The sequence below is a fragment of the Puma concolor genome, chromosome D4 (genome assembly GCF_028749965.1).
Source record: "Puma concolor isolate L17-30 chromosome D4, mPumCon1.1.hap2, whole genome shotgun sequence".
Classification (NCBI taxonomy): domain Eukaryota; kingdom Metazoa; phylum Chordata; class Mammalia; order Carnivora; family Felidae; genus Puma; species Puma concolor.
Window position 1 is genome coordinate 30577443 of NC_141679.1, and position 21361 is coordinate 30598803.

At 40.4% G+C, this 21361-nt stretch overlaps 1 protein-coding gene across 1 annotated transcript in view; it reads right to left on the reverse strand.

The window, feature by feature from the left end:
* The window catches only part of HSD17B3 (hydroxysteroid 17-beta dehydrogenase 3), a 47802-nt gene extending 29973 nt beyond the window's left edge, over positions 1 to 17829 (reverse strand). The window contains exons 1-2 of the mRNA XM_025931664.2: positions 17660 to 17829; positions 14596 to 14642 (exon numbers count right to left, since the gene is read on the reverse strand). Of these exons, the coding sequence (XP_025787449.1) occupies positions 14596 to 14642; positions 17660 to 17813 (201 nt within the window). The 5' untranslated portion in view covers positions 17814 to 17829. The remainder of the gene's footprint in view (positions 1 to 14595; positions 14643 to 17659) is intronic.
* Positions 17830 to 21361: the final 3532 nt, after the last annotated feature.

The window sequence follows — 21361 nt, forward strand, 5'->3', positions numbered from 1 at the left end:
ATCAAGCCACGAGTTGAGCTCCCCGCTAAGCGGTGAGCCTGCTTGAGACAATCTCTCTCTCTCTCTCTGTCTCTCTCCCTCTCTCGTTCTCTCTCCCTCTGCCTTTCCCCCACTCATGCAGCGAACATGCACTCTCCCTCTCTAAAATAAAAAAAAAAAATTTAAATACAGAAAAGGGGTTAAGAGGGGAAACTAAACACATGTAGTTAATTATGCTCCTCCTGAAATCCCATTAAATGGGAAGCAATTTTTTTTTCAAAAAAACCATAAATCCACAGAGATAGTACCAAAAGACAAGAGCAACCCCAAATTTTGGGTTCCTAGAAAGTAGATGGGCAGGATCCCAAGTCTTACACCAGCCATGGGATAAACTGAGAACTGACCAAATTTGTACCACTAAAATCCTCAAAATTCTCAGGCACTGCCAGCACCAAACCTGGAGTAAAGGGGGTGCCAAATGAGGGGGGATTGGGTAAGAGCTGTTGGAGAAGACGTAGTGCCCGAATGCCCACCTCCATTCCATGTTCCACACATTGAAGACAGGGGTCCTCTCTGGGAGCAAGGAGTTGCACAAGTTATGTCCATACCAGGTCTGACTCCAGAAAGATGGCAGTCAGGCCTTTGCTATATGGGCAGGAGGCTACCTCTTCTCTGGGGAGTCTCACCCACATCAAGACACTGGCCTGGGGGTTCCCCAAGCAGGAGCCAATCACCCTCAGCTCTGAGCTCCATCCGGCTCAGACCCTCCAGGCAGAGTCCTCATTCTCCTAATCCAGCTCTCAGACATGGACAGACCAAGGATTATCTGTGGAAAGCTGTTAACATGAAAGACAGAGAGCCAAACAGGAAAAAAAGCAACTTGGAAGGGGAACGCAATTTTTTTGAAAGAAGAAAAAAAAATCGGTATATCTCCAAAGGGTAAGAGAGGCTGCTGTTCTATGCAAAGAACAGGCAAACAAAACACAAAAGATCTCTCAGAAATGCGAATGATTCTTAATTTATTTTAAAAGTTTTCATTCTTAATTTTTTAGAAATTTGAAAGTAAAGAATTTTTTAATATTTATTTTTGAGAAAGAGGGAGAGAGAGAAACAGAGACAGAGCGCTAGAGGGGGAGGGGCAGAGAGAGAGGGAGACACAGACCCTGAGGCAGGCTCCAGGCTCCTAGCTGTCAACACAGAGTCTGACGCGGGGCCCAAACCCACAAAGGAGGAGATCATGACCTGAGCCGAAGCCGGATGCTTAACCAACTGAGCCACCCAGGTGCCCCCTAGAAATTTGAAATTTAAAAAAAAAAGAGCAAATAATGAAAAATTCAATAAAACAGAGGATAAAATTGATGAAATCTTTTTGCAGAGAAGAAAGCAGAGATAAAATGAAAATTATGAGAAAAAAGAGACAAATAGAGAGTGATTTCAGGATCTGAATAATAGGAGTTCCAGAAATAATACGAACAACATCTGAGTAACTGGAATTCCAGAAAGAAGAGAGAAAGTGGGAAGAGACTAAACACCCTGGCACAACTTATTTTATGGAGTGACCTGGCTGTGTCCCCCCACTGCCTAACCTTTCAATATTTCTGCTCATTTTCTGAACATTCAGTTGTTTGGTTAACTAGATGACAGTCTTAGACTAAATTCATTTCCTGCTTTTGTTTTTTAAACTTAGTAAGAGAATGCTACCAAAAAAAAAAAAAATGCCGATAAATTTTATTTATTTTTTTTTGACAGAGAGAGAGGGGGCACAAGAGAGAGGGACACACAGAGAGGGGGCAGAGAGAGAGAATCCCACAAGGGGCAGAGAGAGAGAGAGAGAGAGAAGCAGGGCTCACCCAGTGCTCATATTTTACCTGAAGTGGGGCCAATAAAGTTTAAAACTTAAGTGAAATTGGGGCACCTGGGTGGCTCAGTCAGTTAAGTGTCAACTTCAGCCTAGGTCAGATCTTGCCAGTGTCATGATCATGCCATTGTCATGATCTTGACAGCTCAGAGCCTGGAGCCTGTTTCAGATTCTGTGCCTCCATCTCTCTCTCTGTGCCTCCCCATTCACTCTCTCTCTCTCTCAAAAATAAATGAACATTAAAAATTTTTTATTTTAAAAACTTAGGTGAAATGGATATATATTTCTAGAAAAATTCAAATTTCCAAAACTTATAAAAGAAAAAATTAAAATCCAAATAGCTCTATAATCACTAAACATAATAATAATAAGGTAATGATGATATAAATGAATAGCTTAAATTGTCCCATGAAGAAAACTCCAGTGACAGATGGTTTTACAGATAAGTTCTATCAAACATTCAAACCAAAAAGATCATGGCTAAATTGCACAATCGTTCTCAAATATTAAAAAGAGGTAAAATTCCCCTGTTCGGTTTATAAGGTCAGTGTAACTTTGACACCAAAACTTTGGAAACTAGTTGGCATTACCTAGTAATGTTGACAATGCACAACCTGTGAGCCAGCAATTCTGCTCCTGGGAGTGTTCTCAACTCTTGCATAAGACCTTCAGGAGGCCTGGACAAAGTGTTCATACCAGCAAAAGCAGAAACTACCGAAATGTCTCTCAACAAAGAAAAGGATAACTAAACTGAGATGTATTTATATCACAGAGTGTTATACAATACTGAAAATGTTGTACATGTTGTACATGGATGAACTTCAAAAGCATAATACTGATCAATAAGAAGCAGGTTGCTGAAGACCTGAATCCATCCATGGTAGGTTCAAAACTAACAATGCAACCAATATATTGTTTAGGGATACATGCACATGTAATAGAACTTCTATTTTTTAGTGTTTTTTTTAATGTTTATTCATTTTTGAGAGACAGAGTGCGAGTGGGGGAGGGGCAGAGAGAGACGGAGACAGAATCTGAAGCAGGCTCCAGGCTCTGAGCTGTCAGCACAGCCCCAACACGGGGCTCGAACTCATGACAAGAGATCATGACCTGAGCCGAAGTCGGATGCTTAACCGACTGAGCCACCCAAGCACCCCTGGAACTTTTTTTAAGTAAGGAAATTGTTTACACAATGTTCATGATCATGTTTATACATATGGGAGTGAGAGAGGGGAAAACACAAAGGCAGGATGTATATGACTGTATGGTAAGTTTCAAGGACACTGGTGATGTTCTAATTCTTAAGCTGGGTGATAAGGGATACATTACTCATTGTATTACTTTTTGAAATCACATCTATGGATTATATACACTCTTGTTTGATGCATCTCTGTCTCTCTGTGTCTGTCTCACTCTCAACACACACACACACACACACACACACACGCACATACAACCATGACATACTACAATGAACCTAGGATATTCAAAGCCTGCATCAGAAATTACAGGGTTGAAGTCAAGCCACACAGTAACAAGGCAATGAGTCCAGGGGAACATAAAAATAATTCAAAGCTGCTATTTTTACTTAAGGCAAGATGAAAGAGAACAAGCTGGGAGTGCCACTGAGGTACTTTAGATGAGAGGAATTTAGACATTGGGAAGAAATTTCCTTGCTGAAATGACAAAACATCACCATAAATTGCCAAGTAAATGTGTAATGATATTCAAAACAGGGCCACGCAGTTATTTTTCTTGGGTTGGTCTGAGGCAGAGCTAGTCAAGCGATTTTAATCCAAGGGCCAACTCTGTGCCACTACCTGGAGCTGCCAGGAATACTGATGTGAGAAGAATTCTGACTGACCTGATCTGCCACGCTGGATCCAGGAACCGTGCCTGCACCCGTGTGGCCCCAGATGTTGGCGGGTGCCCAGAGGTGAAGGAATGAAACCACACAATCTTGAGTCTTACATTTTGCTTCTAGTATTCTCTGGGCATTAACGGTCAAGAATATGTGCATCAGAGAAACAAAACGTAAAATTCATAATATTTAAATATGTATTATATATTACATTAAATCTATACTTTGTATAAATATTAAACCTTATAATCAGGCACCTGGGTGGCTCAGTCCATTAAGCATCCAACTTCGGCTCAGGTCATGATCTCACAATTGTGAGTTCAAGCCCGGCATCAGGCTCTGTGCTGACAGCTCAGAGCCTGGAGCCTGCTTCAGATTCTGTGTCTCCCTCTCTCTCTGCCCCTCCCCTACTCACGCTCTGGCTCTCTCTGTCTCTCAAAAAATGAATAAACATTAAAAAAAATTTTAAACCTTATAATAATATGAGATGGGTTATAATTGGTTCAGTCATTTGGAGAACTATTTAGTAAGGGTATCCAACATTTTTTTATAATTTTAAGTTTTTTATTTTAATTCCAGTCTATTTAACATACAGCGTTCTATTAGTTTCAGGTGTGAAGGGTATCCAACATTTAAATGCAAATCCCCATTGAGCCAGTAAGCTCACTGATAGGGTTGTATACTTGCATGTGTGTAAGTATATATTCAAAAGTATGCCTTGAAACATTATTTGTGAAAACAAAAATAAAAACCAGCCTGAGTGTCTATCCCTCAGAAGCTGACATAAGACATGGTACACCACTGGGATAGGCTAACCCTGAAATCATTTACAAGAGTGCACGCCATCTATATGCCCTTGCTGCAGGAAGATCCCCATGCTGCTATCAAATGAACAAAGAAAAGTTTAGAACAGGATTTGTGCTTATCCCATTTGTGCCTACATGGGCAAAAACTAAATATACAGGTGTAAATTCTGATGGAGACTGCTAGTGGGCCACTAAAACCTGTTACTCCTTCTTCCTGGGCATGTGACTAGACCACACTCCCAACCTCCCTTGCAGAGGTGGCTTGCAGAACACAAACATGCTGGTGACTCAGCTCCAACCTTGAAGATAGAAGGAACCTGGCAGAACCACCTGCCAATCAGGAAAACTCCCATTTTCTTTGCAGTCTCTAGATTACAGTTAGGTCTCTGTTCTGCAGCCAATCTTTACCATAGTATTGGCATGTAAGTATGAATACAGCTATGATTTGTCTATATTTTCTGGAAGGAATCTCAAGACATTTTAATTTTCTTTTAAACATTTATTTTTGAAAAACAGAGACAGAGCACTACTTGGGGAGGGGCAGAGAGAGAGGGACACACAGAATCTGAAGCAGGTTCCAGGCTCTGAGCTGTCAGCACAGATCTCAATGCAGGGCTCGAATTTGTGAACTGTGAGATCATGACCTGAGCCGAAGTCGGACACTTAACTGACTGAGCCACCCAGGTGCCCCTCAAGACATTTTTAATACTGGTGACCTTCACAGAGCAGCATAAAGTAGGGGCAGGGCTGGGAAGAGGACATTATTTTGTGTGTGTGCCTTTCTGTACTGCTTGAGTTTTCTAATTTTATGCCTGCATTACTTTTATCTTTAACAGGAATTATCTGGACAAAGAAATGATGGACTTTTGCTGTTTTCTTCTTTATATCTCTTTAAAAAATACACTTAAACAACATTAGCCATCAAAGAAATGTAAATTAAAGCCAGAATGAGACATCGCCAACCAGCTATTAGAATAGGTATAATAAAAAATAGTGACTCCACCAAATGCTGGAGAGCATATGAAGAAAATGAATTAACTTCTCTATTGCTGGTGGGCAAGGTACAGTCACTGGGAAATAGTTCAGCAGTTTCTTAAAAACAAAACAAAACAGAACAGAACAGAACAAAACCAGAGGCTCCTGGGTGGCTCAGTTGGTTAAGTATCTGACTTTGGCTCAGATCTGACTTTGGCTCAGTAACTGGAGGTAGATGAAGACTACAGCTCTCCTCCCCCACAACCCAGCCAGCAGATGATGAGTTACAAAATGCAAGCAAGCCTCCAACCAAACTCCACCACACAGAAACATTTACTAGGAAGCCAGCATCAAAACAGTCATGAACCTGTTCTTATAGATCAGTGGATCCCAGCTCTCTGTTCTTTAGGCATTCTGTGAATGCCTTGCATGAAGTTCTTCCCAGGGGAACATAACAATGTGCTGGAACAGAATACAGTCAGCCTTCTAGTGGAGTCAGGAATCCTCCACTAAGTGGTAGGACAAGGGACCAAATCAGTTCAAGGCCTAGGGCCTACTCTGCCTCACTCACGGATACAACATCTCTGTTCCTACAAAAGTGGAAGTGCCTGTACAATATTTCTAGCCAATTCACCTATCTTCAACTGTATTTCTTCAGGAAGCTCTTTGTAACATCTGTTAGGCTAAGGGGAAAACCATCTAATGAAAGTCCTGTTAACTTAAGCATAGATGTAGATGAACTTTGATTTAGCATCTTTAAAAATTAACTAAAGACTGGATTTAGCCACAGTCCTGGCCAGAAATAGCACTGTCAAATTGGATAACTTGAAGAGAGTTTAATTAAAGAATGTTTTACAAAGTATAGGTATGGCATAGAGAAACCACAATACTCTGGGGCTAATAACAGCAGAGCCTCTTTCCTCTGTGTGCCCCAAAGAGTTAGGGAATGAAGAGTCACCAGAATGGGAGAAGACAGCTGTGTGGAACAGATCACCTGACAGAGCTACACCTGCAGCAGAGGGACATAGCCCTCTAGACCCACAGGGAGACAGCTGGAAAAGAACTCCACCTGACTCTCCTCTCCCTGTCTTACCTGTTGCCAGTGTCTCCCACTGGCCAAACCCACCTGAAACCAGAGGCCAACTGAGCCCGTTGGTGCTGGTCAGCCTCCTGGGGCACAGAACAGGGTGAGAAAATGCAGAGGGTAGGTCTGGAGGGGCAGAAAGTAACCCAACACACACCACCTTTAGTTTTAACTGATAACCAACCACTGCAGAAATATGGACTAAAACTCACCTAACTTAAACATAAATTTACCATATGACCCAGCAATTCCACTCCTAGGTAATCTACCCAAGAAAAAGGGAAACCTGTATTCACACAAAAACTTGCATATGAATACTCACAGCAGCATTATTATACAGACTGTCCCTGACTGTTCAACTTAGGATTTAACAACTTTATAATGGTGCAAGAGCAATACACATTCAGTAGAAACTATACTTTGAATTTTGAATTTTGATCCTTTCCCAGGTGAGTGATATGCCATCCAATCCTCTCCCATGATGCTGGGCAGAGGCAGCTCCCAGTCAGCCAGAGATCATGAGGGTGAATGACCCCTACACTAACAACCACTCTGTGTCCACACAACCATTCTGCTTTTTACTTTTAGTCCAGCACTCCATAAATTACATAAGATGGTCAATACTTTATCATAAAATACGCTTTGCTTTAGATGATTTTGCCCAACCACAGGCTAACGTAAATGTTCTGAGCTCGTTTAAGTTAGCCCAGGCTAAGCTATGATGTTTAGCAGGTTAGGGTTATTAAATGCATTTACTACTTATTGTATTTTCAACTTACAATGGGTTTGTAGGGATGGAATCCCACTGTAAGTTAAGAAAGATCAGTATAACCAAACAATGGGAATCCAAGCATTCATCAACTGGTAAGTGAGTAAACAAATGGTGGTATATCCATACAATAGAATATTATCATGCAGTAAAAATGAAAACACCACCAACACATAACAACACTGATAAATCTCAAAAACATAACGCTAAGTGAAAGAAGCCAGTCATATTGTGTGGTAGCATTTGTACAAAATGTTCAAAAAGATCAGTAGCAGCCCAGAGCTGGGATGGAAATAGGGGATTAAGTGTAACAAGGCAGGAGGGATCTTATTAGAATCTTACTAGGGTGATGGAAATGTTCTACAACTGGATGGTGATGATGGTGAACAACTTGGTTAATTCACTAAAAATCATTCAATTGTACACTTAAAACAGGTGGGTTTTATGGTGTGTGAATTAAATCTTAAGAAGCTGTTTAAAATAAAAAACTGACCCACATGCCTATCATATTATCAATTCTAAAGTATTTTATTTTTTAAATGTTTATTTATTAGTTTTGAGAGAGAGAGAGAATGAGTGGGGTAGGGGAGGAAAGGACAGTAAGAGAGAGAGAGAGAGAGTGAGAGAATCCCAAGGCTCCACACTATCAGTGCAGAGCCCAACACAGGGCTCAAACCTATGAACTGTGACATCATGACTTGAGGCAAAACCAAGAGAGTCAGATGTTTAACTGGGCCACCCAGGCACCCCTATGCTAAAGTACTCTAAAGTAAATTTACATTCACTTTAACCTGTGATCTTCAGCCATAAAGTATCATCACAAGTCCTACCCCTGGCCTGGAATCTGTACAATGAGGAGTCACTTTATAAAAAGATAATCAATCAAGATCCAGACATGTAAAAAAAGATAATGAAGGGTGATCCTCTGCATCTAGTGTTCACTTTAAATAGTCGATTTCTTTATACATTTAAACATGACGTACAAAAAAAGTATATTTACTCATGGTTTGTCTGGAACACAGCTATTATTTAAAAGGAAAAGACACAGAAAATCTCTCAAAGACATTGATGTCAATTTTGGCTGACTCTAGATAAAGCTCCATTCTGGCCAGACTGAGCAAAGGAGGGGAAAGTGGAAATGAGGTTCTCTAAAACAAAACATCTTCAGCTGTGCATGTCTCACGCTTTCCTCAAAAAATAAGAAACAACCACCACAGAAAAAACAAGTTAAGGTGACCCCTAAGGTAAACTATGGGCTCTGGGTGGTAATGAAGTCGTCAGGGTGGGTTCATCCATTGTAACAATGTCCCACTCTGGTGGAGTGTATGTCAACAGTGTGGTGGCTGCACACGTTTGGGGTTAGGAGATATATAGGAACTCTCTGTGCCTTCCACTCAATTTTGTGGTCAGCCTTAAACTGTCCTTAAAAAATAAGTCTTTAAAATTTTTTAAATAAATGGAAAATAAAAAGATTGAAAAATAAAAACCAAGGACTGTCCCATTTCAAGACTGACTCTGCTAGAAAACAATAGATGTGACAAGGAAGTAGAGAAAGGGGAAGCCTCTTACCCTGTTGGTGAGAATACAAACTGGTGCAGCCACTCTGGAAAACAGTATGCAAGTTCCTCAAAAAAGTTAAAAATAGAACTACCTTATGATCCAGCAATTGCACTACTACTATTTACCCAAAGGATACAAAATACATATACAAGGGGATACATGCACCCCAATGTTTATAGCAGCACTATCAACAAAAGCCAAACTATAGAAAGATCCCAAATCTCCATTGTCTGATGAATGGATAAAGAAGATGTATATATATATATATATATATATATATATATATATATATACAATGAACTCTTACCATTTGCAACAACGTAGATGGAACTAGAATGTATTATGCTAAGTGAAATAGGTCAGTCAGAGAAAGACAAATATCATATGACTTCACTCATATATGGAATTTAGGAAACAAAACAGGTGATCATATGGGAAGAGGGGAAGGAAAGAGAGAGGAAAGTAAACCATAAGAGACTCTTAAATATAGAGAACAAACTGAGGATGATGGAGGGAGGTGGGTGGGGGATGGGCCAAATGGGTGATGGGAATTAAGGAGGGCACTTGTTGCAATGAGCACTGGGTGTTATATGTAAGTGATGAGCCACTGGGTTCTACTCCTGAAACCAATATTACACTGTATGTTAACTGACTGGAATTTGAATAAAAAATTGGGAGAAAAAAGAGAGAAAGAGAGGGGAGGGAGATTTGAAAGTGCTCTGAAAGGAAGAAAGAAAGAAAGAAAGAAAGAAAGAAAGAAAGAAAGGCCGGCTTTGTCAGTGATATCCCAGAGTTTTCTCTCTTCCTGTGGAAAACAACCCCCTCCCCCCCCCCACCTCCAACCTTCATTTTGAGCTTTGGAATCCATCAGAATGGTGGCCAAAGAATTAAGCACCTTTGTCTCACAATTCATTTCATCAGCCTCCTGAAGAGAAGATTGTCCATTAAATGGAAAACAATTTGCATTTTTAGCACAAAGGATGCTTGCTTCCTGGTGGGCTTCCAGCCTCTCCAGAATTGTGCCATTTCTCTCAAGAGCCACAGACATTTTAAAGGTTCTATGTGAAGTGGTGTGGGCCAGGAGAGGGAGGGAGAGGGCAGAAAACACATATTTGTCTGGGACAGCATTGTTCCCTTTGTCCACTCGAGCAGGGCTCAATTTTATTTCCAGAATGTCCAGGCTGACAGGCTCCATATGTGGGTTTTGCCTCTTTCTCTTCAGGGAGGTAAGCCACAGAAGTCCTCCCTTTCCCAGAATGCACTGTGGCACCATGCTAAAGAAGAAGGGCTGCTGCAGAGAAAAATGTGCCCCTTTCCTTCTTTATGTTAGGGCCTGCCTCAGGGAAGGTACTTGTTGCTGCTAATCTCTAACAGGTGGTGGGAACACAGAGAAAACAAGGCTTCCTCTGTATGGCAATGAATAAAAGAAATTCAGGTGCTTAAGGAGCAAAAATGGTGTGAAGACAGGGTGAAGCAGTGGCCTCAGAAGGGTGGAAGAGTGGACCCCTCTCCTGCTTCCTCCCTCTGCCCATCCCTCACCACAATTGTTTTCCATCTTGTTCCAGTAATGCTCAAGATTCCTTTAGCAGGAGGCAAAGCCTCTCTTGCCACACTAAATATAAATACAGATTAGGTTAAAATGTAATATAGAATAGGCTTCCAGGAAAATGGAGAAGTACTTTTCCCCACTCCTACCATGATATGCAATTAAATTATGCAACCTGGACATAATATATAAAATAAACATAAAAAGATTCCAAAAGATAGGGAGAAGATCAGCTAGGGGCCTCAAGACCCAAGAAATAAAACAGTGGTGAGTTCCTGGGTTTTCTTTTTGCCTCACATATTCCAAACTTATTGGTGGAAAAATTGGCAATTCAGAAACACCACAGGTGCAGACCTAAAAAAGTCCCAACAAAAGCCTACTCTCTCTAACCAAAGGACCAGAAAAGGACCTGCCTTAGTAAGGCAGAAAACTTTAAAAAGAACAGCTTTACTCAAGGCAAACAGCTCAAAAAAAAAAAAAAAAAAAAAAATCTGTGGTCCCACCCCCACCCCCAAAGGCTGAGTTAGGAGCTGAGACTTCCACCCTGGTGAGACTGCTGGAACAAGTGTCCCCACCCCCTACCAGGCTGGCATCAGAGAAGGCTGAGTAGGGAGACAGGACATTCATCCCAGCCACCCCTTCCCATGTCAGCAGACCTGAACTCTACTTCCACCTGGCAGTGCCAAGGCCCTCCATCCCTTCTCTCCTCTCCCTTCCCGGGATAGTAAGAGAGGAAGCCTAGCAGACGGCCAGGGCTTTCATTACCACCCCAGTGGTATTGAGGCCATCTCCTCCAATTACCATTGTCAACCTCTTGGGGAGCAGGAAGGAGGCATTCTTGCCTCTCCCACCCAGAGTGGCCTAGTGGGGAGCCAGCACCCCCACCCCCACCCAGCAGTAACAAGGAGGCAGCACCCTCTAATGGAGGCCAAGTGCAAAGCCTGTGGGGCTTCTACCTTACCTGGTAGGAACATGTTGGCACCTCTCCTCCCCCTGCTGAAGCAGTGTTGGTATAGACCCCAGACAGATTTAAACAAGATTCAGAGTCTCATAACAAAATACCAAAAATGTCCACAATTCAAAAGTCAGTCATCATACCAAGAACCAGGAAGATCTCAACTTGATGAAATAAAAACAATCAACAGATACTCACATCATGATGACACAGACATTAGAATTCTGACTAGGATTTTAAAGCAGTTATCATAAGAATGCTTTGACGAGCAATTACAAATACTTTTAAAACAAATGAGAAAAGAGAAAGTTTTCATAAAGATATAGAGGATATAAAGAAAAGCCAAATGGAAATTTTAAGGCTGAAAAATAAAATAAATGAAATTAAGAACTTGATAGATGGGCTCAGTAGCTGAATGGAAGGAACCAAGGAAAGAATCATGAACTTAAAGATAAAATAATAGAAATTACCCACTCTAAGCAACAGAGAAAAAAGTACAATGAAGAAAAATGAACAGCATCTCAGAAACCCATTGGACTGTAAGAATCTAACATCCATGTGATTGAAGTCCCAGAAAAAGAGAAGAAACCTGGGCAGAAAAAAAATATTCAAAGAAATAGTGAGTGAATTCAAGAGTCTTAATGAACCTCAAGCAAAATAAATGCAAAGAAATCCACTCCAAGAAACATCATAACTAAACTTCTGAAAACTAAAGACAAGGGAAAAAATCTTGAGAACAGTGAGTTAGAAAACCTTACTTATGGGGAAAAAACAATTCAAATTACATTCATTCACCAGAAACCAGATAGGCAAGAAGGAAGTGGCACAATATTTTTCGAGTGCTGAAAGCAAAGGACTATCAATCCTAAATCCTATACCCAGCAAAATTATCCTTCAGGAATGAAGAGGAAATCAAGACATTCTCTGATAAAGGAAAACAAAGAGACCTACCCTAAAAGAATAGCTAAACGTAGTTCTCTAAACAGAAAGGAAATGACTAAAGAAAGAATCTTGGAACACCAAGGGGAATGAAAGGACAATGGAAAGAGTAAAGCTATGGGTAAGTACAATACAGTTTTCTTTTCAAAAAAAGAAAAAAAGTAATACATGGGAAAGGAGTAACAGTTTAAACATCTAATAATGTAATGGCTAACATTAGAGAGCTTACTCTAGGCAAAGCATTTTGTTCACCTTATCCCATTAAACCTTTCCAAAAGCCCCAGTGGAATTACCACCACCTCCAGTTTATTAATGTGGAAATTCTGCAGTAAGCATAGGGAGTAGCATTTGAACACACAAATGTCTTGGGCTCTTAACCCTTGTGGTCAGTCTGCAGCATCTCAGACTCTGAACTGCTTTCCTTGGAGAATTTTAGCAGGAAGACACGAACAGGCTCTCTGGAAGGCAAAAAGCCTGAATGAAGGAGAAGTAGGGATCCCAGAAAATTGTTTAACACAGACTTAGGAAAAGAACAAAAGGAAACAAAGAAAAAGATTCTACAAGAAAGAGAAAAGCAAGAATTAGTATGGAACAGAAACAATATAGAACTTCAGAGGTATCTTTTGTGCTAGTAAAGACACAAAAGCCCAGAAAGGATGGGTAACTTGTCCAAAATCTCCAGACAGTGCCACATTGAAGACAGGAACCCACAGCTCCCGACTCCAGGCCATTGTTTTTGGAAACAGTAAAGAAACAAATGGCTAAGGAGGACATGGTCTCCTCTAAGTCGAAAGAAAGTTATCTGAATCTTAAGACATCAAGGAGACCATTAGGTCAGCATGAATTTGAGGAAAGAATCTGGAAAATCATGAAGAAAGCACCTGGATTTCAAAGCAATCCAGAAAACTGAGAGGTAAGGCCATGGATCTTTTGGATGAGGGATTAGGCCCTTTCCAGAAACCTGGTCGAAGGTAGGCAGTAGTTACATAACAGGTGATATAGTTTTAATGCAAATAGCTAGAAAAGCTTTCCTTCTGATTTTTGGGTAAGGAAGACACAAGGCTTTGGAAAGTGGTGGCTGATTGGTCTCCCCAAACTCCATACTCAAATATGACCACCCACCTACTGAGTGCTGGGCACTACCGGACATCAGAAAGTTGCTATGTACAAATTAGGATAAGAGCAAAGAACCCTTTAGCTCAAAAAAACAGAGTTGAAGCAGAATGTCAGTACCAAAGAGATGATCATTGGAGGATAGGGGACAGACCTGAAAGAGTGCTAGAAGCTTTTTCAACTGGCAAGATTTAGGTTTGTTGACATTTTAAAAGTTTCTATCAAGTGCCTCCGATACACGTTGTGCTGTCCATTTCACACAAGATGGTTAGGCGTCTATCAGGACACAGGCCTTTGGGGACCGGAAGACACATGCGTTACTGCACTGTTGTTGAATGTGGTTTTTGTAACTTAGTGCTTTTTGTTATATTTTTAAGATGTTATTGGTTTTTTTTCATCCTCATAATTTCCAGGATTCTTTCTGTTTCTTCCGTTGTATTTTACATTGTTCTAGGGGTTGGTGTAATAGTCATGATGAAGAAATGAAATAATAGGAATTCCAGAAAACAATATTTCATTAATAAAAATGTGGAATTTGTAAGAATAATAATCATAACAACAATGACAACATATGCTGTAAGTACATTTTTTAAAAGTATAACTACCCCTATATCTATCTGCAGATAAACAAGAAGCCTGAAAGGAAATACTCAGAGACACTAATCACATTCCAGTGACTCTCAGCCCTAACAGATCCTCTCTTTGTATAATATTTTATAATGCCCATTAATCTTCTGGAAATGAAAGTTATAGATAATATGTCCTTCCTACACAAATAATTTTTTAAAAATCAATATATGCCCCAGCTACAACATAAGGATAATAGGAAAGTAGTTCATAGTTTTAATTGTATTTGGGTATATAAATTCTTATGGTACAGTTACACTAGAAAACAACAATGCCCCCACGAATTCCTAAAACAGCTCCTAAGGGGTGATACTGGCACCACTGAGTATCATAGTGTTTTTAAAAAAGGTATCCAGAGGGTGAGATTATGATTTTTAAATTTTCTTTTTTATCAAAAATATTTTCCTTCATAAATGAATGTCTATTGCTTTTGTAAGCAGAAAACTAGAGTTTGGGTTGAGGGGGTCACGTGATCATATGTTCAACTCAAGGGAAGGGGAAATTCTCCAGGAACACAACTTACCTCAAATGAATAAGCTTTCCCAATCCCATCTCCCGCTCCAGTGATCACTGCAAAAAGAAGAAATGGTTTTAAAGGACAGAATTAATCTTTAAAATGCTCTCTCTCACTGGCTACTTTTTTTTGCAGGCTTACTGCCTAAGGCACAGTATTTCAAAGCAGCGCCCTTTCACTCTACAGCACTGCTCCACTCAACTCTGGAGCTTCCAGCCCCAACTCCCCTCACTAAACGTTCAAAATGAAGTGCTTTTTTTCTTGGAGGGGTTGGTGAAGCTGTGGAAGACACCCTCCAAAACGAAACAAAGAACCTCAGCCAGGGAACATTTTGCTCAGACCCCGAACAGTGTGCCCTATTATCTTTCTACCCACACACCCAACTATCACTGTAAGACATTTCAAGGTTCTTCCTAAAAGTGGAGTTCTTCCCTCTTCCCATTCCACCCCCCACAGGAGAACAGTACTCAAAGCCCATGGGAGATAAGGAACTGAACAAAGAGGAAAACACAGAAATGCAAAAAGAGGATGCGATGACATAAAGAGACCTGAAGACTCTGTATTCCTTTTATCTATTAACATATAACAATCAGATGGACCTTCTAGTCCTTTTATGTCCAACATTACACACTTATTTCATGACTAAGCTCTAGGGTAAACCTCAGTCGAGTGCATGTCACGATTTCAAACTGTTCAGTATATGCATATCTGCAATTCACCTTTGCACAACAATTGAAGAGTATGCTTTCTAAAAGTATGAAGAAAAGATACATTTAGTTTATTGAAAAGTAAGGACTAGCCAAGCTGTACAAGCTTCCAGAAACACATTGGCAGTGCATGCTCCTTTTCATAACTGCTAATGGTTTAATCTGCTCACTTGGGTACTTTAAGGTGAATCCATGCATATTACCTGCTCCTCTTGGTACAGGTGCTATGCTCAGGGTGAACTTCTGCTTGCCCTTCCTCACCGTTTTGGGAATCTTCAAAATCACCCAATACAAGGTCTGTACTATAGTTAAGATAATAACATCAATAAATGGCTGGTCTCTAGTGAGGGCTTACTTTCTGCCATGCACTGTTGTAAGTGTTTTAGATCCATCATCTCATTTAATATTCAAAATAAACTCATAATGCAGGGACCATTATTTTCCTTAGTTGATAGAGGAGAAAGCTGAGAGAAAGTAACTCAGTCAAGGTCACGTTGCTAAAAATGATGACAACAGGGTGTGAAACCTGCCTATCTGAATTTGGGGCCACAAGTCTATAAAGATACACCAGTGACATAATTTTCTAATCAGTCACAGAGTTCTGAAGAGTTGAAATTTTTGGTCAGAGTTGAAATTTTTGGTCTTTAGTCATTGGATTTTCTTCTCATTCCCCTTCTTGCTCTTGTTCTGTCTTCTCTCCCAGATATCTGCCTACGCCCAAGGACATTTTACTCTTGCTAGTGATAACTCTATTCAATATTGACTCAAAGGACAGATTAAGATTATGAGTTTTTTAAGTTTATTTATTTTGAGAGAGACAGAGAGAGTGCAAGTGGCAGAGAGGCAGAGAGAGAGAGAGGGTCAGTGAGCAGAGGGTCACTGACAGGGTCAGTGAGCAGAGCCTGATGTGGGGCTCGAACTCACGAAATCATAAGATCATGACCTGAGGGACGCATAACTGACTGAGCCATCCAGGCACCCCAAGATTATGGTTTTTTTAAATGTGAACCAACAACTACTCTGGTCTCTGACCCCATGTGAACTTTTTTTGGAGTGTGTATGCTCAGAAGGGCTTGGCCCTGCATTGACGGGCAGCCATTGTGCAGAGTTCTAAGCACCACCCTACCCCCATCCACCTGCCAAGTGCGTGGGCATTGGGATCTGTGTGAAGTAGGACGTTTGGATCCAGAACACTCAAGTTCAAGCTATTTAGCAAGTTCTCTGGAGATAGCATACTGCCCCAAGAGCGAAGGAGTGTTCACCAACACACACACACACACACACACACACACACACACACACACACACACATTTCAAATATAACATGCAACAGTTAAAAACCCACTTTTCATTCCAAACAATTTTCATATGGTAATTTTTTTATCTGTGTTGCTTAGGTTGTATGGTTGTCAGCTTTAGCAAATAAAGATACAGCATGCCCAGCTAAATTTAAATTTCAGGTAAACAAGAAGTAATTTTTTAGTATACGTATGTCCCACATAATATTTGTGATGTCATATACTAAAAAATTATTCCTTGTTTATCTGAAATTCAAATTTAACTCAGTATCCTATATTTTATCTGGCAGCCCTATAAGGTTGTTTGTAATCTCTCCTATTTAGCCTAACATGGTACTTTTAAAGCTGCTTAAATTCTTTTTTTTTTTTTAAGTCACTAGATTTCTTGGATTTCTTCATGTAACCTTAGCACTTCATTCAAGGAGATGCTGAAACCACACATCCTGCTTTTCACCTTAAGCCCAGTCATGGGGCTGAAAGTCTGCGTGGTAGTTCCAGGAGGCAAATCCCATTAGTAGGCAGTGATTAATCTATTTGGGACACAAACCAGACCCAGATTCCATATCTAACCATCTCAAAAATGTGTCCCTATAGGGATCTTTGTTACTTTGATTTTGTAATACCTTCACTTCATGAAAAAGTTCAGAGAATTTTTTTTAAATAAAGTGAATTAAAATTATTTGTATTTCCGATTTTGAAACACCCTTCCACAAAGTGGCAGTACCCCAGGCCTTCAAAAATCTGTAGAAAAGGATGCAGAAATTTCTGTCAAATTTGTCATTTATATCACCAGAAACTCTAAAAAAGGAGCCAACCAACTAGTAAGGTTGAGAGGGCAAGCACAGAGGCAAGAATTGAGTGGCATTCTTCCAGCTAATTCTCCTCATGCCCCACATTTGGTTTTTTAAGGAATTCCAATTTCACTCCTGCTTTCCAGACACCCAAATAAAAGTCACCCAAAGGCAGTATATCTTTGCTCTCAAAAGCAAAAGATGCAGTTTATGTTTTGAGACGTAGATAATAATAAGCAGGAACAACAAGAAACAAGAGATGGAAAGCTGTTTTTACCTGCCCATTGTCCCATTGACTTCAAGAAAGACCTTGGCAAAACTTTCCAGAAGTGCAAAAAAATACATTTGGAGAATCTCACACACTTCACCAGGTACGCCAGACACGCCAGCAGCCCTACAAAAATGAAGAACTGCTCCAGAGCTACCCCCATGACTGCACTGGACCAGCTTCAGACCTGGCCTGGCCCCTCCACAGCCCTCCGAGGGCGTGGCTGCTCCGGAGGCGTGTCAGTCACCCTTTGGAGTTACCAGCTGCATTCCACTGTGTGGAGACATTTAGATTAGAGTAACTTCTTTACACAATCCTCTGATTCACAGGCTTTGGAATAAAGTATTCTTTCTAATATTTTTGACAACATTGTTGGGCTTTTGTGACCATGGGGGAGCTGGTGAAAAAGCAAACGGACATGAAGAAAGATAAAGCCCAAAGAAAAATGGCCGCCCAGGTTCTCTCCTGGAATTTGGAAGCTAAAAAAGCATGCTAAGAAGGATACAGAATCCTGGAAGTCATGCATTTATTTATTCAACAAATATTTACTGACTGCCTACCAGGTAGCATTGCTGTTCAAGGTATTGGGAATACATAATAATAAGCAAGACCATGTCACTGTCATGGGGGAGCTGAGATTCTAGTAAGGGAGACAGACAATATGCAAATAAGTAAGATAATGTCAGATATCAGTGCCATGAATAAGTGCTATTGAGTGACCTGTTCAAGTGACTAGTGGACAATTACTTTAGAGAGTGTGTTCAGGAAGGGATTCTATGGAGAAGCAGCATTTTGAGCTGAAATTTGAATTAAGAGACAGAGCTAGCCCTATGAAGATGAGGTTCCCCACCCAGGCTGAAGGAACAGCTAGCACAAATGCCCTGAGAGAGATCCATGTATTTGAGGAATAAATAACACTACATAGCAGAAGGAATGGTCTGTAGAGAGCAGAGAAAAAGTCAAGTAAGGTGGAGGCCTGGGGAGGAGCCAGATCCTCTTGGTGAGGAGTTTGGACTTTAGTCTATAAGCAACAGGAAGCCAACTGAAGAGGCTCAGGCAATAGAGTCATATAACTTGAATCATGCTTTTGGAAGGTCAGTCTGGATGCTAACAGATAATGACCTTTTGAGGGTGAGAATGGAGGGTGAGAAAGACAACCAAAGCAGGGGGAGTGAGGAGACAATGGCAGCCATCCAAGAAGACTGTCCCAAAGCTCAGACCTTGACCCTCTTCTCTTTCCTATCCATGCTCACTCATTTGGTGACATTACCTGACTTTTAAGTCATCACTTTAAGTCAATTGCTTGACTTTAAGGACTTTAAGAACTCTATGTTGAGGACCTCTAAACATATAATTTCAACGGTAACCCAGGCTGGTCATCCAGACTTTGCATATCTAACTGCCTACTTAACACCTTCATTTGAATGCCTAAAAGGCATCTCAAATTTAATGTATATAAAACTGGCTTCTAAGATTATCTCCAAATGTGAAAACTGCTCCTTTTTCAGACTTTCCTATCTCAGAGAATGGCAATTCTCATCTTCCACCTATTCAGATTAGAAATCTTGGAGATATCCTTGACTCCTCTTTCTCTCATATACTGCAGCCAGTCTGTCTCCTATTGACGAAGACTGGATTTGTTTTCAGTTTTAGATTATGCTGAACAACACTGCTGTGGATATTCTTGTGTATCTACGTTATTATACATGTGGAAGTTCCTCCCTGTCTCTGTCTCTGTCTGTCTCTCTTTGTCATATGCACACACGCACACTCACACACATGATTTCTGGGTCCCACATGTTATATATATGTACAACTTCAATTCTACTAGTATATTGGTCAGATCCACTCAGAAGACACAAACCACACAGCAATTTGAACAGGGCTATTAAATTATTAACTATTTATAGGGAATTAGCTACTAAAAGGTCACATAAAAGAACTCAAAGGAGTCTAGGGCTAAAGGAAAGTATCTAAGAAACAAACAAATGTGAACCCAAGGCTGGGTTTCAGACCTCACCGGAAAGAGTGTGATTGCAGCCAACTGGATGGTGAAGTTCTCTGGGTTGCCTGAGACAGAGCTCTTCACAGTCAGGAGGATAAGACTGGTTGGCAGGGAATCGCTTCCTGGGACTGGAAATCCCCATGGAGATTCTGACAAATGTGAGGGTGCTGCAGAACTCACTGAAGTGAGCCCTACTGTGACTCAATTTAGGAAGAATTGACATTTTTGCAATATTGAGTCTTTCAACTATAAACATGGTCTATGTCTCCTTTTAGGTCTTCTTATTGTCCTTCTTAATGTTGCTCAATAATTTTTTATAATTGCCCTAAAATTCTTGCAATCGTAAAAGTTTATATTAAGACAAATATCAAAAACATACAAAAGTAGGAGACTAACTTAATGAACTCCCATTTACCCATACTTTATGAGTAACTATAATGTAACATAAGTAACTATAACATATTAAATAAATGCCCTTTATTTACTGTGCTTTGTGTACCAGAAATTAACTGTCATTTCATTGGCCGTTGTTACTTTCTATATACCCACTTTCCTTACCCTCCTCACTCCATGACAGCAAGGACTCTTTAAAAGAATAACATAAAAGCTGGGGTGGCTCAGTCGGTTAAGCATCTGACTTGAGCTCAGGTCATGATCTTGTGGTTTGTGAGTTCGAGCCCTAAAAAGAATAACATAAAAGCAATATTGTTGTTACAACTGAACAATTAATAGTAATTCTCTGGCACTATCAAATATTCAGTCAATACTTAGACATCTCTGATTGTTCATTCATATTTTTAAGTTGACTTTTGAATCAGGATTTTTCTTAAAGGCCTACACTTTACATTAAGTTGATGTGTTTTCTACAGGTACTCTCTCCCACTCTTCTTAAAAAATTCTTGGGGTGGGGCGCCTGGGAGGCTCAGTTGGTTAAGCATCCGACTTCGGCTCAGGTCATGATCTCACGGTCTGTGGGTTCGAGCCCCGCGTCGGGCTGTGTGCTGACAGTTCAGAGCCTGGAACCTGCTTCAGATTCTGTGTCTCCCTCTTTCACTGACCCTCCCCTGTTCATGCTCTCTCTCTCTCTCTCTCTCTCTCTCTCTCTCTCTCTGTCTCAAAAATAAATAAATGTTAAAAAATATTTTTTTTTTAATTCTTGGGGCACCTGGTGGCTCAGTCGGTTAAGGGTCTGACTTCGGCTCAGGTCATGTTTCCCCAGTTTGTGGGTTTGAGCCCCATGTCAGGCTCTGTGCTGACAGCTCAGAGCCTGGAGCCTGCTTCAGATTCTGTGTCTCCCTCTCTTTCTGCTCCTCCCCTTCTCACACTCTGACTCTGTCTCTGTCTCTGTCCCTGTCTCTCTCCCTCTCTCTCAAGAATAAATAAACATTAACAACAATTTTTTAATTATTTTACTAGCATTTACTTGTTAAAGAAATTAATTTGTTTTATCTCATAGATTATTTCATATTTTGAATTTTGCTGATTACTCTCTATGGTGTCACTTAAACATGTTCCTCTATCCCCTATATTTCCTCTAAACTATTAGAACTAGAGTAAGGACAGCAAACTGCTTCTTTAAGAGGATAGATAGTAAAGATTTTAGGGTTAGTGGGCTGAAGGGTCTCTGTTGCAAACAAAGACCCTGGCCATCGTGGTTCAAAATCAGTCACAGGTATTTAGTCACAAATACAATAACTATATGAATG